Below are 14,327 nucleotides of genomic sequence, written 5' to 3' on the forward strand. Positions count from 1 at the left end.
CATAAGCCAAATCATTAAATATATCTATATATTTGTATATCTGTTGAGTTTTTTTTTTCCTCTGGAGAATGCTGTCTGATACAGGGCTATCCTTTCACTAGTTGGAGGGATAGACATGTGCTTCTCCTCTGTCCAAAGTCTCCCCAGTGAGTAGAAAAAGAGGGAATTTGGGGAGAATGGGGCTCTGGCTCCCTCATTTGCATTCCTTGTCTTCCCTATAGACATTTGAACTTTCAGTTCCAATTATCTTGCATACTGATAGTTGGATGGCCTCTGGCCTACCTGACTCCTTCCCCAATTCACCCTCAAAACACCTACAGACTCATCTTTTGAAGCTATTCACCATTTCACTTCATTCCCCTCAAACAACATTAATAATTGCCTATTTCCTTTCCTTTGGTACTAATCTTACCTGGTTGATGTGAAAGATACTACAAAATAATATATTTCCAGCTCTCCTATCCAACTGATTCCCCATTATTCTCTGCATGTAAGTACTCTATTTTTGTATCAAAGAATTCTTTAATGCTCACAAATACACAATTCTCACTTTAAAGTACTTATCTGTACCTCCACCTAAAAGTTTACCTCCTATTCCCCTATATATCCATTCTTTCTATCCTTAAAAGCCCAAGTCTTACTTCCTTTATAATGATCTCCATCCTTAATTCTCTCCTCCCATTATGAGTAGTCATATTTTTGAAATATCTAAATTAAGATTTATCATATTTTTTAAATTGCTAAATTGGTATCTTTCAGAAGCATCCCGTCTGGAATAGATGGTCTGGCACCTGAAAGATTCCTTTTTAGTTATGGATGAATTAAGTTCCCTCTATTATCATATGTCCAAACCCTGGATACCTTCAAATGTGACTACCGTTGAAGACAAAGCCTTTAAAGAGGTGACTAAGCTAACCTGAGGTCATTAGTGTGAGTTCTAATCCAATATGACTGGTATCCTTATAACAAGAGAAAAATTGTACATAGACAAGTACAGAAGGAAGATCCTGTAAAGATACAGGGAGAAGATGGCTATCTGCAAGCCAAGAAGAGAAGAAACCAAGCCTGCAGACATATTATTCTTGAACTACCAGTCTCTATAAACAGTGAGCAAATTAATTTCTATTATTTAAGTTACCCAGTCTGTGATACTTTGTAATGACAGCCCTAGCAAACAAAATACACTAGATAAACCTGGATGTTGCGGGGTAAGTTCCCATTCTGTGAAAATATTTAGACATCATATCTTTAAAATCTGCCTAACTGGCCCTCAGCACTAGCAAATCTTAGCATGTTACATAAATCATAGCAGAATACTTCTGCCAGGTTATTTTCTGAAAAGTTTGTAAAGAGGCAATGCTCACTTAGAACCCCAATCTATGGTATCTCCCAATCATTTCTACTTTAGTCCTGCCAAACTCAGAAGTGTTGGACAATAGTACTTAATATACATGTCATCTGATTTAGTAATGCATCAGTATTGATATCCCCACTCTCTGAAAAAAGAATGTTCTATAAAACATTTCCTATGTTAAAATGGCATAAAGTGAAGAACTGCCATTTAATCTATATGGAAAAATTGTTAAGAGTTCCAAGCTCAAAAACATAACCTACTAAATCATACTATATTACATACAAAATCTAAAATCATACTAACCTATAGTAAAAGCAGGAATGGTATTAAAAATATACAGCTTATATAAAGCTGTCCCTAGGGAAGGAGCTTGGAGGAGTCACTCCTACTGTTCAGGGTGCTGCTGCCTCTAGAAATGCTACAAAACTAATGTTGGATGCTAGTCACACTGTATACCTTTTGTTGTAAAAGAAATGGTTCTCTTTGGTTTTTTTTTGTTATCAAAAACAGTGTATAATGTAGGCCTTTCTTAAAAGTTAAGTGGCAAAACGAGAACTTTCAAAAATCAGAGGATACCTGCTCTAAGGTCAGGAATGGCCACAGTGCAGGTTTTCTGATCCAGCAGAGCCGGTAAAGGAGGAGTCAGAGTCCTCGGTGGTTTTTGTTGGTCTTTTATTATGATTTTCCAGGCATATGGCAGTCAAGGGTGCTGGGGGGCCGGGAGGCTGGCAGTCCTCCCAGCCCCCAGCAAATCTTCACTCTATCTGGGCCCTCTCTGGCGTTCTCTCTGCTTCTCCTTCTCTCGGCTTCCTTTCGCTCTTGGCTTCTCTTTCGGCTTCTACTGGCATCCCTGTGACACCGCCCTTAAAAGCCCAGTCTTAGCCCAGGTGAATCCTATCTACATAAGCCACACCCTATTCTAGGTGTCCGCCATCAGGCATGCACTCAAGGATCCATCATCTATCCTGATGGAGGGAGGGCAGAAAAGCCTGACATTTTTCCCTTACCCTACACCTGCTTTTTGTTGTTTCAAAAGTTTTCAGTTTCAAAAGTCCTTTTATCATTTCAGTATTCCTTCATTTGTGTTAGTAGCAACCCACAAATTGAGATAAATCATAGGATACCTTGAGGCATATGCTGCTCTCCTCTTAGAGCACCAAAGAGGGTGAATGTTTATAAAACAAACAGAAGGGAAGTCCACCATCAATAAGATACACGTGCCAGCCCCTCCAGCTCTCTCCCCATTGGTGGGAACAGAATGAGCTAAAATCCAGAGCAAGAGAAATAAGGCCAGTAAGGCAGATGCCTGCCAAGTAGTACCTCCTCTCTAAGTTAAACGTCACGTCAATGTTCAAATGAAAATTAACTCTCAGTCAAAACTCATCTTTTCATACTGTTCTAATAATATGCATTGAATGGATTGCCTTCTAACGTTTCTCTTGTTTATTTACTCATTGGCTTATTATCTGAATTCCTCTCATCACACCAAATAATAGGGACCTTTCAAATAAATCACTTCTGCAACCCCAGAACCTAGCTCAGAACTTAGAAACAGTGGGTATTCATTGGATAGCTCTTGAATCAATAAAGGAAACTAGTGTACCATGACCTTCCTTGTCCCAAAATGAAGATTCCCATCATTTCAAGAGAGGGAAGTGTCAGCCTATTGAACCAGAAAGCCAAGGTTCTCAAGTTCACTTGCTATGGAAAGGGTAGTGGCACAGACAGCATTCCATGAAGGCAGAATCACATTGCCATTAATATTGAGTGACACAAATTTACCAATGTCCTTTCCCACATGTTTACATCACAAATTGGTTCTCTGCAAAATGAACCACTGATTGATTCCCTGTCCCTCTCCCTCTCATGAAACATCTGTCTCCTGGTTTAATCAGGAAGCCCCATGGGCCTCTCCTATTTATCAGGAAAATAAATAGATTCTTCTTCTAACTAATAATAGATAAACAGTATTGAGGCACATCAGTATATACCAAGAAAACTTTTCCTAAGCAATTAAGACCAATGATCTTACTCTATGCCTCTGGCCTGTTTTCAGACAATAACAAGCAGAATAAATCAGTTGCATTCCAATCTAATTGTGACATAACATAAGACATCGCATTTAATGGGCTGTGACTAGAAAATTATTGTAGAGCAAGGTAGGTTAATCCAGCATGTCGGTCACTCCTGAATCAAGCTCATTGGTGTGGTCAATGCCCAAATCCTCCCTGACTCCACCTCTGTAATTTCCAATGATAACACAGGCAATGCAGTGAAAAAACCTAAATGAGGTGCTCCCCAAAGAAACTTACAGAAAAACCAATATCCTTAGGTGTGTTAAGATCACACTCTTAACACACCCTCATGGAAACAGGACAAAAGAAAAGATAACCTTATTTCCTTCTTCCCACTGTTTCCTTTTCCAGGGCTAAAAATTCAGTTTCACGGTCAGAAATAAATCATCCAAATAACAATTGATTTCAACATTTCTACATATGTCCTGCCCAGTGAATACTGGTATTAGGAAAGAGGATTCTAGAGCCCAATAAGATCTTTAGCCATTTATGACTCATTTATATTCAGAACATCCAATTTACCAAAACAGCCAATATTCTAGGAAGGTTTTTTTTTTTTTTCCTGCTATATTTTAGAAAGATTTCTACAAGCTCTGAAACAAAGAAAGGAACTCAGGTTAATCATCAATTACCAGAAATATCTGAATTCACCTAGATATTATGGCTCAAAGAAGTTTGTGCTTGTTTATATAGTGCTCTGCATGTGTTCTCTGTGTGTACATGAATGATAAAGAGAATGGGAAGGAGGAAATCCATCTTCCCAACAACTTCCCCAGGGCATACAGTCTTCTTTCTGCTCTGCAGAAAGCCCAGAACATGGCTAAGCACTGAGCCCATGCTTGCTCATCAACTGACCCATCTCATTTCTAAGATAATATACTTGTGAGTATGGAACAAGGTAAAGAAGATAGTGAGCACCCACCGTGAAGACCACCTTCAGGTTGTTAAGCATCTCGATCTCCTTTGGGAAGCCCTTGCTGCCCCATCGTACCAGGTAGTTCTCACTGTTGGAAGAGGAGGGGCAATTTGTTATTGCCAGGAGCTTAACATGAGTAAGAATATTCACTAACCATCTACTATGTGCCTGACACCAGAGGGTCACTGAGGACAAAGTAGCATTTGAGGCAGGCGTAGTCCCTCCCTCCCAGAAGTCACTGCCCCATCGGGGAGACAGATGTGAGACAAGCAGAAACAAAGATTTACTAATACACATGTATTTACAACCTCTTTTCCTCCCCCATTTACTGAGCCAATTCTGCCCCTGCTGTCTAATATTTATGAAGAGCACCAACATCTTTGTAGGAGATATTAATAGTGGTGGAAATTTTAGTTTGATTTTCTAGACACTAAAAATGTATTCACAAAAGATACTCAACATTAACCATCAGAGAAAGAAAATCCAAACCACAGATGAGATATCTTCTCATGTCTGTTACACACGTTATCATCAAAAAGACAAGAAATAACAAGTGCTGGCAAGGAAGTGGAAAAATGGAAACCCCATGTATTTTTGGTGGGATTGAAAACTCATGCAACCACTATGGAAAACAAGATGGAGGTTCTTCAACAAATTTAAAATAGAACTATAATATGATCCAGCAATTCCACTGTGGGTGTATATACAAAATAAAACACTCATTTGAAAAAATACACGCACCTCCACGTTCATTGAAGTATTATTTACAATAGCCAAGACATAGAATTTACCTAAGTTTTCTTCAATGGCTAAATGGACAAAGAAAATGTAATATATATTTTTATATTCAATTATATATGATGGGATATTATTTAGTCATAAAAAAGAAAAATCTTTTCATTTGCACACATATAGATGGACCTTGGGGTCATTATGCTAAGTAAAATAAATCATACAGAGGCAGGGTAAAAGGTGGGTAAAATGCATGAAGTAGGTCAAAAGGTAAAAAGTTTCAGTTATAAAATAGATAAGTAATAAAGATTATAATCTCCAGTATTGTGTATTTGAAAGTTACTAAGAGTAGATCTTTAAAATTTTCATTACAATTAAACAATTTTTTGTAACTATGTGTGGTGACAGATGTTAACCAGACTCATGGTGATCATTCCTGAATATATGCAAATGTGAACTCTTATACATTTACATTTGAAACTAATCAAATGCCTTATGTTAATTATACTTCAATTAAAAAAAGGTATGTACTCACTGTTGCTATTCTACTCCCCTTTCAAGAGCTAGTAAATATTTGAATTATTTAAATTATCTGTTGGATGTAGGACTATTTCCTTGACTAGAACATAGAAAGCATTAGCCATATCTGAGATACACTTAAATAACTATTTAAATATGGCTGTAACAACTTTTATATGAAGTATGCTATTAAAGTTCAGAACATTGTGAGAGTACATATTAAAAGGGTATGGTCTATTCAGGGAAGTCTTTGGTGAGGATGACATGTAAATAATGTTGGTTTGGAAAACGGAGTGGAAAGGGAAATGTTTCAGGCACAGCCTACAAGCAAGCAAAGACCATGAGGCAGGATGAAGCTTGATGTAAATAAAAACAAAAATTCAAGAGGAAAGTGTTAACAGAAAAATTAGAGAGGTTGACCACAATTTGTAGGTCTGATAGGCCATTTGAAAATTCTGACTTGATCCTAAGAATAATGGAAAGCAAATTTGAGGGTTTTATGAAGTGGAGTCACATGGTTCTGATGTATGTTCATTTATCATCTCACACCTTCACACAGCCAGTCAGCACCACCTGTGGGGTGCATGCTGGTTATGGAGAATTTTAACACTTCTCTAACTCAGAAGTTTAATACTGTTTGCTGAGGTGAGTCACTAGATGATTTTCCATGCTAGTCAGGAACACAAAGGTAAATGTAAGTCAATGCCATTATCTTGGATTAGGAAAAATACAAAACAAAGAGCAAAACCCAAGTCAATCCTATGGGGCATAATGAGAATTTGGCAAGTTAAAGGGATTTGTCTTATTTTCAGACATCTGTTCTTTCTGACATCTTGTTCCTCTCATTCCAGTCACCCCTAGAAGATTAATAGGAATAGTGTGAGCAAAGTTCAAGGGGGAAATGGAACTGATCCAAAAAACAAAAAAAAAACCAAAAACACATAGCTCAGGATTAACCAATGATTACAACTCAATAAAATTACATGTATCTTTCTTTCTTCCTTTTTTTTAGTAAGATAGAACAATTTTAATAGAATTTGTGGCAAACATACCAGGAAGCCTCCATCCCCCAAATATTATTTGTAATTACTTCCAATTAGTAATTTTTGAATTATCATAACAAAATACTTGGGTATTCCCAAGTATTGTTGCAAACCTCATAAAGTACCAGCCTGCTAGGTCGAACAGCAGCCATCTATAATTTTCTTTAGTACAAATACAATCACAAATAAGAAAAGCAATTTAGAGAGCTGAACTGGCCCCATTCATCCTTGCTCAGGAAGACCTGAGTGCTAAATTCAAAGGCCCACATGACAGTGAGACAGGTGAGACCCCCCTCCATATGACTCCTCTTCACATGGCCTCCTGCTCAACTGAAGGAGGGAACCATTCCAATCTCCCTCAGGTTCTTTTTGGAAATTAGCTTTGCCACTGGTGGTCTGATGCTTGAGTTGCTTCTTTTTGTCCAACAATAATTTACTTTGAATTTCACAAGCCAAATCTTTTCAGGGACCACTGGATTTGGACCATGATTTATCCCAATGTTGAAAGGTTAATCCAGCCAAAACCCACCCTGTTGACATCTGGGCACCACTGAAGATGCCTCTTCTTGTCTATGGTTTATTGTATGTCTTCTCCACCTAAGGCAGGCTGGTGGGGGAGAAGACAAGGTTCTTCTGGGAAGAGCAGCTAATCTGTCAGACATAGGGAGTGCTTCCAAGTTCTCTGTTCCTCTCCTGTACTTCTTTGTTTGTCTTCTGCTCTGTTTGGTCTCCCCTATTTCAGTACTACTCTGCATCCTTCAATCACCTAAGAAATTCCATGCATCCCTGATACCTCAGAGGCATCACAACAAATAGGCATGCCCCATCAAGCACACAGGGAACATCAGGACACATCAGGGAACACAGCTTCCAGTGATGATCCATAAGAAACATCACTGATCCATAGCATCCTTCCCCAGAGCAGGTTCAGGACAACCATCACTTAGATGGGCCCGTAGGCCAGGCATCCTTGTTTTCAGCCATGAAGAGTCCTTCTGTTATTGGAGAGACAGCAAAGTCCCATGAGTACTCTCAGGATCTTTACCAGGAGTGCCTTGGGAGCAGATGGAAGGGAAGAGAAAGGGGCCCATGACATGCAGACCATTTCTAAGGGAGTAGGAATATGGAGTCCTAGCCAGATAGATAGGGCTGCCTCCTTAATACTAGGGATTTAGGTTCATTGTAAGAAGAGCTTTCCACCACAACAGTGCTGAATCTCTGGTGAGAGCCACTCAGGATACGTGACACAACTCTATCTTTGATGACAGTCTAAAATGGGGAACCAACTCATCTTTAGAATCAGATGGACCTGGGTAATAATCTCAGCTCTATAATTTATAAATGTATGCGACATTGGGCAAGTCACTTAACCTCCCTGAGCCTCATCTTGTCCCCTAAATGGCACCAAGAAATGATGATTATATGAAATCAACTCTGTCTTCCTGGGTGGACAGCTCCACATTTTCATAGATGTCTTCAGAAGAATCATTATTTGCTGAAACACCACTATTCACTAGGTTCTGTATATTATCTCATTTAATCATAATAGCCAACCTAGGAGAACATCAGCTACTACTCCTTCAGTATAGGCAGAATTCACCAAGATGTCAACTTAGGCAGATTTCAGAGCCCACATTCACCCCATTGCTGTCACAGAGGTTATGGAGTTTTCACTATTCATTTCTTAACTTATACTTTTAAGTAGGCATTTTTATTCTATCCAGTGCTACTGTCTGAATTTTGTTATTTCTAGTTGTTTTCCAGTAATCACAACCTATTTATAAAACCTGTAACCATAACCCCACTGTGGAAAAAATGTGATAGTAATACTTCCACCTGACTCCAAACCCTAAAGGTTATTGCATATTCTCAGTCAGCCTCAGTTTCTCTTCTACGTGGGAATCTCTCTACAAGTAATGATGAAAAGAAAAAATGCTATGTACACTGCCAACTCCAACCTCCCACAAATAGAGGGGTCCTGGCAATACTGAACACACCTACCTTATGACATTTTGCTTGTTGGGATCATAGAGAGACATGAAGAGTTCAGAGTCTTCCCCAATTCTGCACACAAAATTCCTCACGAAGACATAGAGACTGTGGGTGGGAGATGTGGAGATTCGGGAATATGTTCCATAATCTGCCTGGTCTTTGTACTAAGAGGTGAAAAGAATATAGGAAGATGAAGAAGATTAGCCCAGGACCACTAAGGACAACATAAAGATTTTCCAGGATATTGGGAGTCATCTAAGTTTCAAAGATTCTGGCATTACACTCAACTCTACCACCAAAGTTTTTGCAATCTGAGCCTTACAGAAATCACCTTGACATTCTTGACCCTGATTTTTCCATCTGCAGAACTACCACCACGGACCTAGCCTTTCTTATGAAGTTAATGCCACAAGAGTCACCAACTATTTAAAAAGCCCTTAAATGAATTTCATCAAAACTAAAAATTTTTGCTTTTTGAAAGACACTTTTAAGAAAATGAAAACTCCAGGCACAGACTGGAAGAAAATATATTTTTAAAACATTTAGCTGATAAAGAATTTTTATTCAAAATATACAGTCTTATAATTCAATGATAAGAAAATCAATCCAATTAAAACAGGCAAAATATTGGGGCCTCAATGATTGTGCAGGCAGTTGAGCGCAGCGCTGTGAAGCTGTCCACAGCCTCCACAGTACCGGTTTGATCCCCACCGGCCTTGGAGCAACCCACATGGCGAGCAGACCTCTCCTGCCATGCTTGCTGCTCCCCTCAGCAGGGTATTTCGCCAGTCTGCCTGTTCTGTTCCCTACTCTGTCTCTGGTGAATCTTCTCACCCCCCCATTACCCCCCCCCCCCCGTGCATCTGGACTGTACCCCGGCTCTTGTATAAAGATAATAAATTTTAAAAAAACTTAAAAAAATAAAATAAAAAACAGGCAAAATATTTAAGCAGACATTTCACAAAAGAAGGTACAAAAGACTATGACCAGTAAGCTCAACATCACTAGCCATTCTGGGAAATGTAAATTAAAACCATAATGAGCGGGCCTCCCCGGTGGCGCAGCGGTTGAGCGCTGGGTTGCGAGGCTGCCCGCAGCCTCTGCGGCGCCGGTTCGATCCCCGGCTGCTCCCCGGCCACCGGAGGAGGGTCCCACATGGTGCGCAGACCTCTCCTGCCGCCCGCTGCTCCCCTCAGCAGTGTACTTCGGTCCTTCTGCCTGCTCTGCTCCCCGCTCTGGCTCTGGTGAATTCTCTCACCCTCCCGCACTTCTGACTGTACCCAGTGCATGTATAAACAAAACAAACAAAAAACAAACAAACCAGCAAACAAATAAATAAAGCATGCCTCTATTAAAAAAAAAAAAAAAAAAAATTTAAAAAAAAAAAAAACATAATGAGCTACCATTACACAATGACTAGAATGACAAAAGTTAAAAGACTGACAATACCAAGTGTTGAAAAGAATACAGAGCAACCATAACTTTCACATATTGCTGATGGGAATGCAAAATTATACAATCATTTATGGAAATAGAATGGCAACACCTTAAAAAGTTGAACATACAACTTACATGCTCTAGCAATTCTTTTGCTAGGTGTTACCCAAAAAGAATGAGAATATTTGTCCACAAAAGATATGTATGCAAATGACCTTAATAGAATCTTAACAATACTGGAAACAAATCAAATATCCAACAACTTAATGGTATATCAATGCAACAATGAAAAGGGAAAAACATTACTATACATAACATGAACCTCAAAAACACCATGCTGAGTGAAAGAAGTCAAACAGAAAAAAAACTAAATTTGTATTATTATATAAAATTCTAGGAAAGGCAAATTGTAGTCATAGAAAGAAAATTAGGGGTTACCTGGGGCTTGGGGTTGGGGAAAGAGATTGACTACAAAGGCACAGGAAAAAAGCATTTAGGATGATGGAATCATTCTGTGTCTATGGTGTATATTATGGCATAGTTTACCTAACACACTAAATATTAATAAACTTCATTAATTTGTAAGTGAACTGTAAATGGAAAGTTTAAAATGAATTTTTACAAATTAACTACACCTAAATTAAAAATAAAGTTACTTTCAATTAATACATGGTGGATAAAATGATTTTTAAATTATAAGTCAGATTATGTTAACCCTTTCTTAAACTCTTTCATTGCCTCCTCACCACACTGGGAATAATATCTTAACTCTTTTCCATGACCCTGCAAGCATTATGAGAGCTGGTTCCTGCTATCTACCATTTATTTTGAAGCACTCTCTTAATCACTGCCCTTCCCACTGTTTACCATTGTATCTCCATACTGGCCTCTCTATACCTTGAACAATCAGAACTCAGACCTACCTCAGGGTCTTCGCACTTGCTATTTTCTCTGCCTTGAATACCTTGTCCCCATGTCACTCATGAGCAAAGCCTTTCTTGATGGTGCCTTTTAAAATAGCCCCCACTTCACTCTGATTCAGATAACTTGAGTTTATTGCCTTTAAGTAAGTTACCACCATCTGGAATTAATTTGTCCTTTTATTTGCTTACTTTTTGAGTGGCTTTCTTCTCTCCTCCCCTCTGGCAAATAAAAGCTCTGTGAGAGTGAGAAATTTGCCTACCATTAAACTACCTGTGAGATGGCTGCTGAATGAATTACCAATCTGAGCACAAAAAAAAATGCAGTAAAATGCATGTGGTTAATAATCATCCCAGGTCACAGGACAGATGTACCCTTGAATAATATACAGTCTGGCTAATTAGCCCATTATCTCTAGTTTATGATGTGTTAAATGCCTGCTTTGCTTGGACAAAGTCTATTTCACTAAGCTCACCATTTCTTCCTTGATACGCTCTGTGATTTTATCAGTTGCTTCTTCGTGTGCATGGAATAAGCTGATGACACTGGTATTATCAGGGTCCAAGATATTCCCATCTTCATCTCTGACAATCAGATCAAGTTCAAGGATTCTGAAAAGCAAAAACAGGAGGGGAGGATAAATCAGGGTTGTGGAATCATTTGGATATTGGCAAGTATTTTTTACTTGAAAGCTTACCTGATTTCTATGGATCATAGAGGCCCACAGAGCAGCTCCACACTGATAGCCTCACATTCAGCTGTGAGTCACATTGGTATAGTTCAGTCTCTTTGGGAGGTAATTGTGGCAGTGCATGTTAAAAATTTTAAAAGTATATTTCCTGTGATATTGAAATACTCCACACTTTAACAAGATGTGTTTTTTTGAAGTGTCGTTTGCTTCAGTACTTCACAACACTTCAGCAAAATGTTGTGAAAAAAGTCTCTACCCAGAGGGGTAGGGCTAGATAAATTGGTCTGCAATGGAATTCCATGTAGAAGATTTTTAATGATTTATCATTTTTAAATATGATATCATTTTAATGTGTTCAATGATGTGTCCCAGTGAAAAATATTAAATATGGAAAGATGCATAGTGTTTTTTTTTAGTTTTTTTTTTTAATTTATTTTTGCATAGAACTGGAGTGTAGACTAGAGGTATGAGGGATGAGAGGACTCATCAGAGACAGAGTGAGGAGCACTCTGTGCTAGATATACTGAAATACACTGCTGAGGGGAGCAGTGGCAAGACAGGAAAGGTTTGGTGCACCATATTTGGATAAGCTCCCGGGTTAGGGATAGAACTCAGGCCGTGGCAATGACAGTGCTGAGATTTAACCCCTAGACCACCAGGGAAGCCTCCATACAGTGTTTTATGTTTAAAAAAAAGCGCCAGATATGTCACCTGTATGCATGTACACAGTTAACAATGAACAAGAAAAATCTGGCTAAAAGCACCAAACTACCAATATGGGCACACCTATGAAAACAGGCAGAGCCTTGGGACCTGGGAGAATACAGGAGTTAAAGGAAGCATACGTTTATCTCAACTTGCTTAATACTATATAATGTAGCAAATATAAAAATATAACATAATATAATATCAGATAAGTTATTCCTATGTTAGTTATTCAATGACAATCTGATAATAGCAGAGACTGGAAATCTCAGATACATTGATTGCTCTTCCCTCTTTGGCAGTGATTTGTTTCAACTCACTCTGCCATTCTGAGTGGCATCATTGATACTGATAACAGCATACACACAACATGTGTGATAAGCTCACATATAGTTAATGTCTCACATATATTCATTCAACCCTTATAACAAGCCTATGAGGAGGTACTATTACTATTCCCTTTTTTACAAATGAAGAAAATAATGAGGATACAGGAAATAATTTACTCAAGTTGACGTAACTATTGATAGCTAAAAGTAACAAGAACTTACTAGTTCGCACTCTTAACCTCCATGGCATAGTTTCTAAATAGGGGACATTCAGGAGCAGAGTTGGCTGGGGAATGGGGTAGGTTTGCAGAGGCCTGTACTTAAAGCTGGTTTTGCATTTGATATTGAGATGGAAGACTTCATCTATCCATGAAAAAAGGTAGAGAGAGGTGGCTAATGGAGTCTTTGAGGTGGCCAACAGGGGTTGTCAGAACAAATGAAGGAAACCAAGTTTTTAATCTCTTATTGAAAATCAGATTGAGAGGCACATTACTCATTTCATTCAAATGTAATCAATGGGGAGCCAAGGTTCACCTGTTTGTCCACATTCATTAAGAAATTAACTTCCAACTAGATATGACTCAATGTTGCACAGCTATGTGGCCCATGGGGAGATGCTACAGGAATAAATACTTTTGACTAATGCTGAGCAGAGGCTCATGTGACCTCAGGAAAGATGGATCATAGATGTTACATAATTTAATGCCAAGAGCTCCAGCTCTTTCCCTTCAAAATGTATCAAAGTGGATTTGGTTGTATGAATAAAACATTTTCTGCCGAGTCCAACTCTGAGGGTTTGGAAGAGTCACTGGGGATTCTTCACTCCTTGGATATTTAAGAGCTCATACATTGCTAGTCTCACTTGGAAATTTGGGCGTTTTAGTAATCACAGGGCAGAACTGAGGAGACTCCCACAACCCAAGTTCAGGAGAAGCTGCAGGTCATTTATTTTGAAGCACTCGTATTGACATTTTTCTCTGGAGGTAGCCCTATTGCTCTTTCCTATTCAAGAAAGTGATAAATGAACCTAAGATGAGGACAGTGGGAAAGTTCCACTATATACATCTTTTCAAATAAATTATTTTAAGGAAAAGAACACAATAATGGCTCCTGTTGAGGATCCCCATCACGCTCTGGACAACTTAAACTTCTTCACTTGGTATGTAGGTGACAAGATTCCAATCAGTCTGCCTTTTTTTTTTTTTTTGTCTATGTTCAGCAATTCCCAATTTCATATTCTCTCTCTCTCTCTCTCTCTCTCTCTCTCTCTCTCTCTCTCTCGCCCACCCTAACCTCTTTTTCTCTCTCCTGCTCTGATTTTTTTCACCTAATAATGCCAGTCTTGTTAAACTCAAGGGCAGGTGCCCACTCCTTCCTCCTCCCCTCTCATTCATGCTTTCTCTTCGTGAAATGCACGGCTTCCTATTCTAGTCTGTTTACTTCTCTCTACCCCCCTTAGTAATCTACACAGTTCTAAGAAGGAAAGAGAGCACAATAGTTAAATACTTGAAATCTGGAACTGTTCGGTGCATATTCCAGAGCATCTTGGGCAAAATGATCTAAGCATTCTGTGTGCCTCAGTTTTCTCACTTGAGAAATAGGGATGATCATGA

General features: G+C 38.8%; 1 protein-coding gene across 1 annotated transcript in view; it reads right to left on the reverse strand.

Annotated features, from left to right (window-relative positions):
* Nucleotides 1-14,327, reverse strand: part of DOCK2 (dedicator of cytokinesis 2) — a 395,355-nt gene that overhangs the window by 353,124 nt on the left and 27,904 nt on the right. Inside the window, exons 7-9 of the mRNA XM_054691629.1 lie at nucleotides 11,465-11,600; nucleotides 8,641-8,795; nucleotides 4,352-4,433 (exon numbers count right to left, since the gene is read on the reverse strand). Of these exons, the coding sequence (XP_054547604.1) occupies nucleotides 4,352-4,433; nucleotides 8,641-8,795; nucleotides 11,465-11,600 (373 nt within the window). The remainder of the gene's footprint in view (nucleotides 1-4,351; nucleotides 4,434-8,640; nucleotides 8,796-11,464; nucleotides 11,601-14,327) is intronic.

Source organism: Talpa occidentalis, unplaced genomic scaffold (assembly GCF_014898055.3).
Source record: "Talpa occidentalis isolate TD23 unplaced genomic scaffold, MPIMG_talOcc4v2.1 talOcc4.9, whole genome shotgun sequence".
NCBI lineage: Eukaryota > Metazoa > Chordata > Mammalia > Eulipotyphla > Talpidae > Talpa > Talpa occidentalis.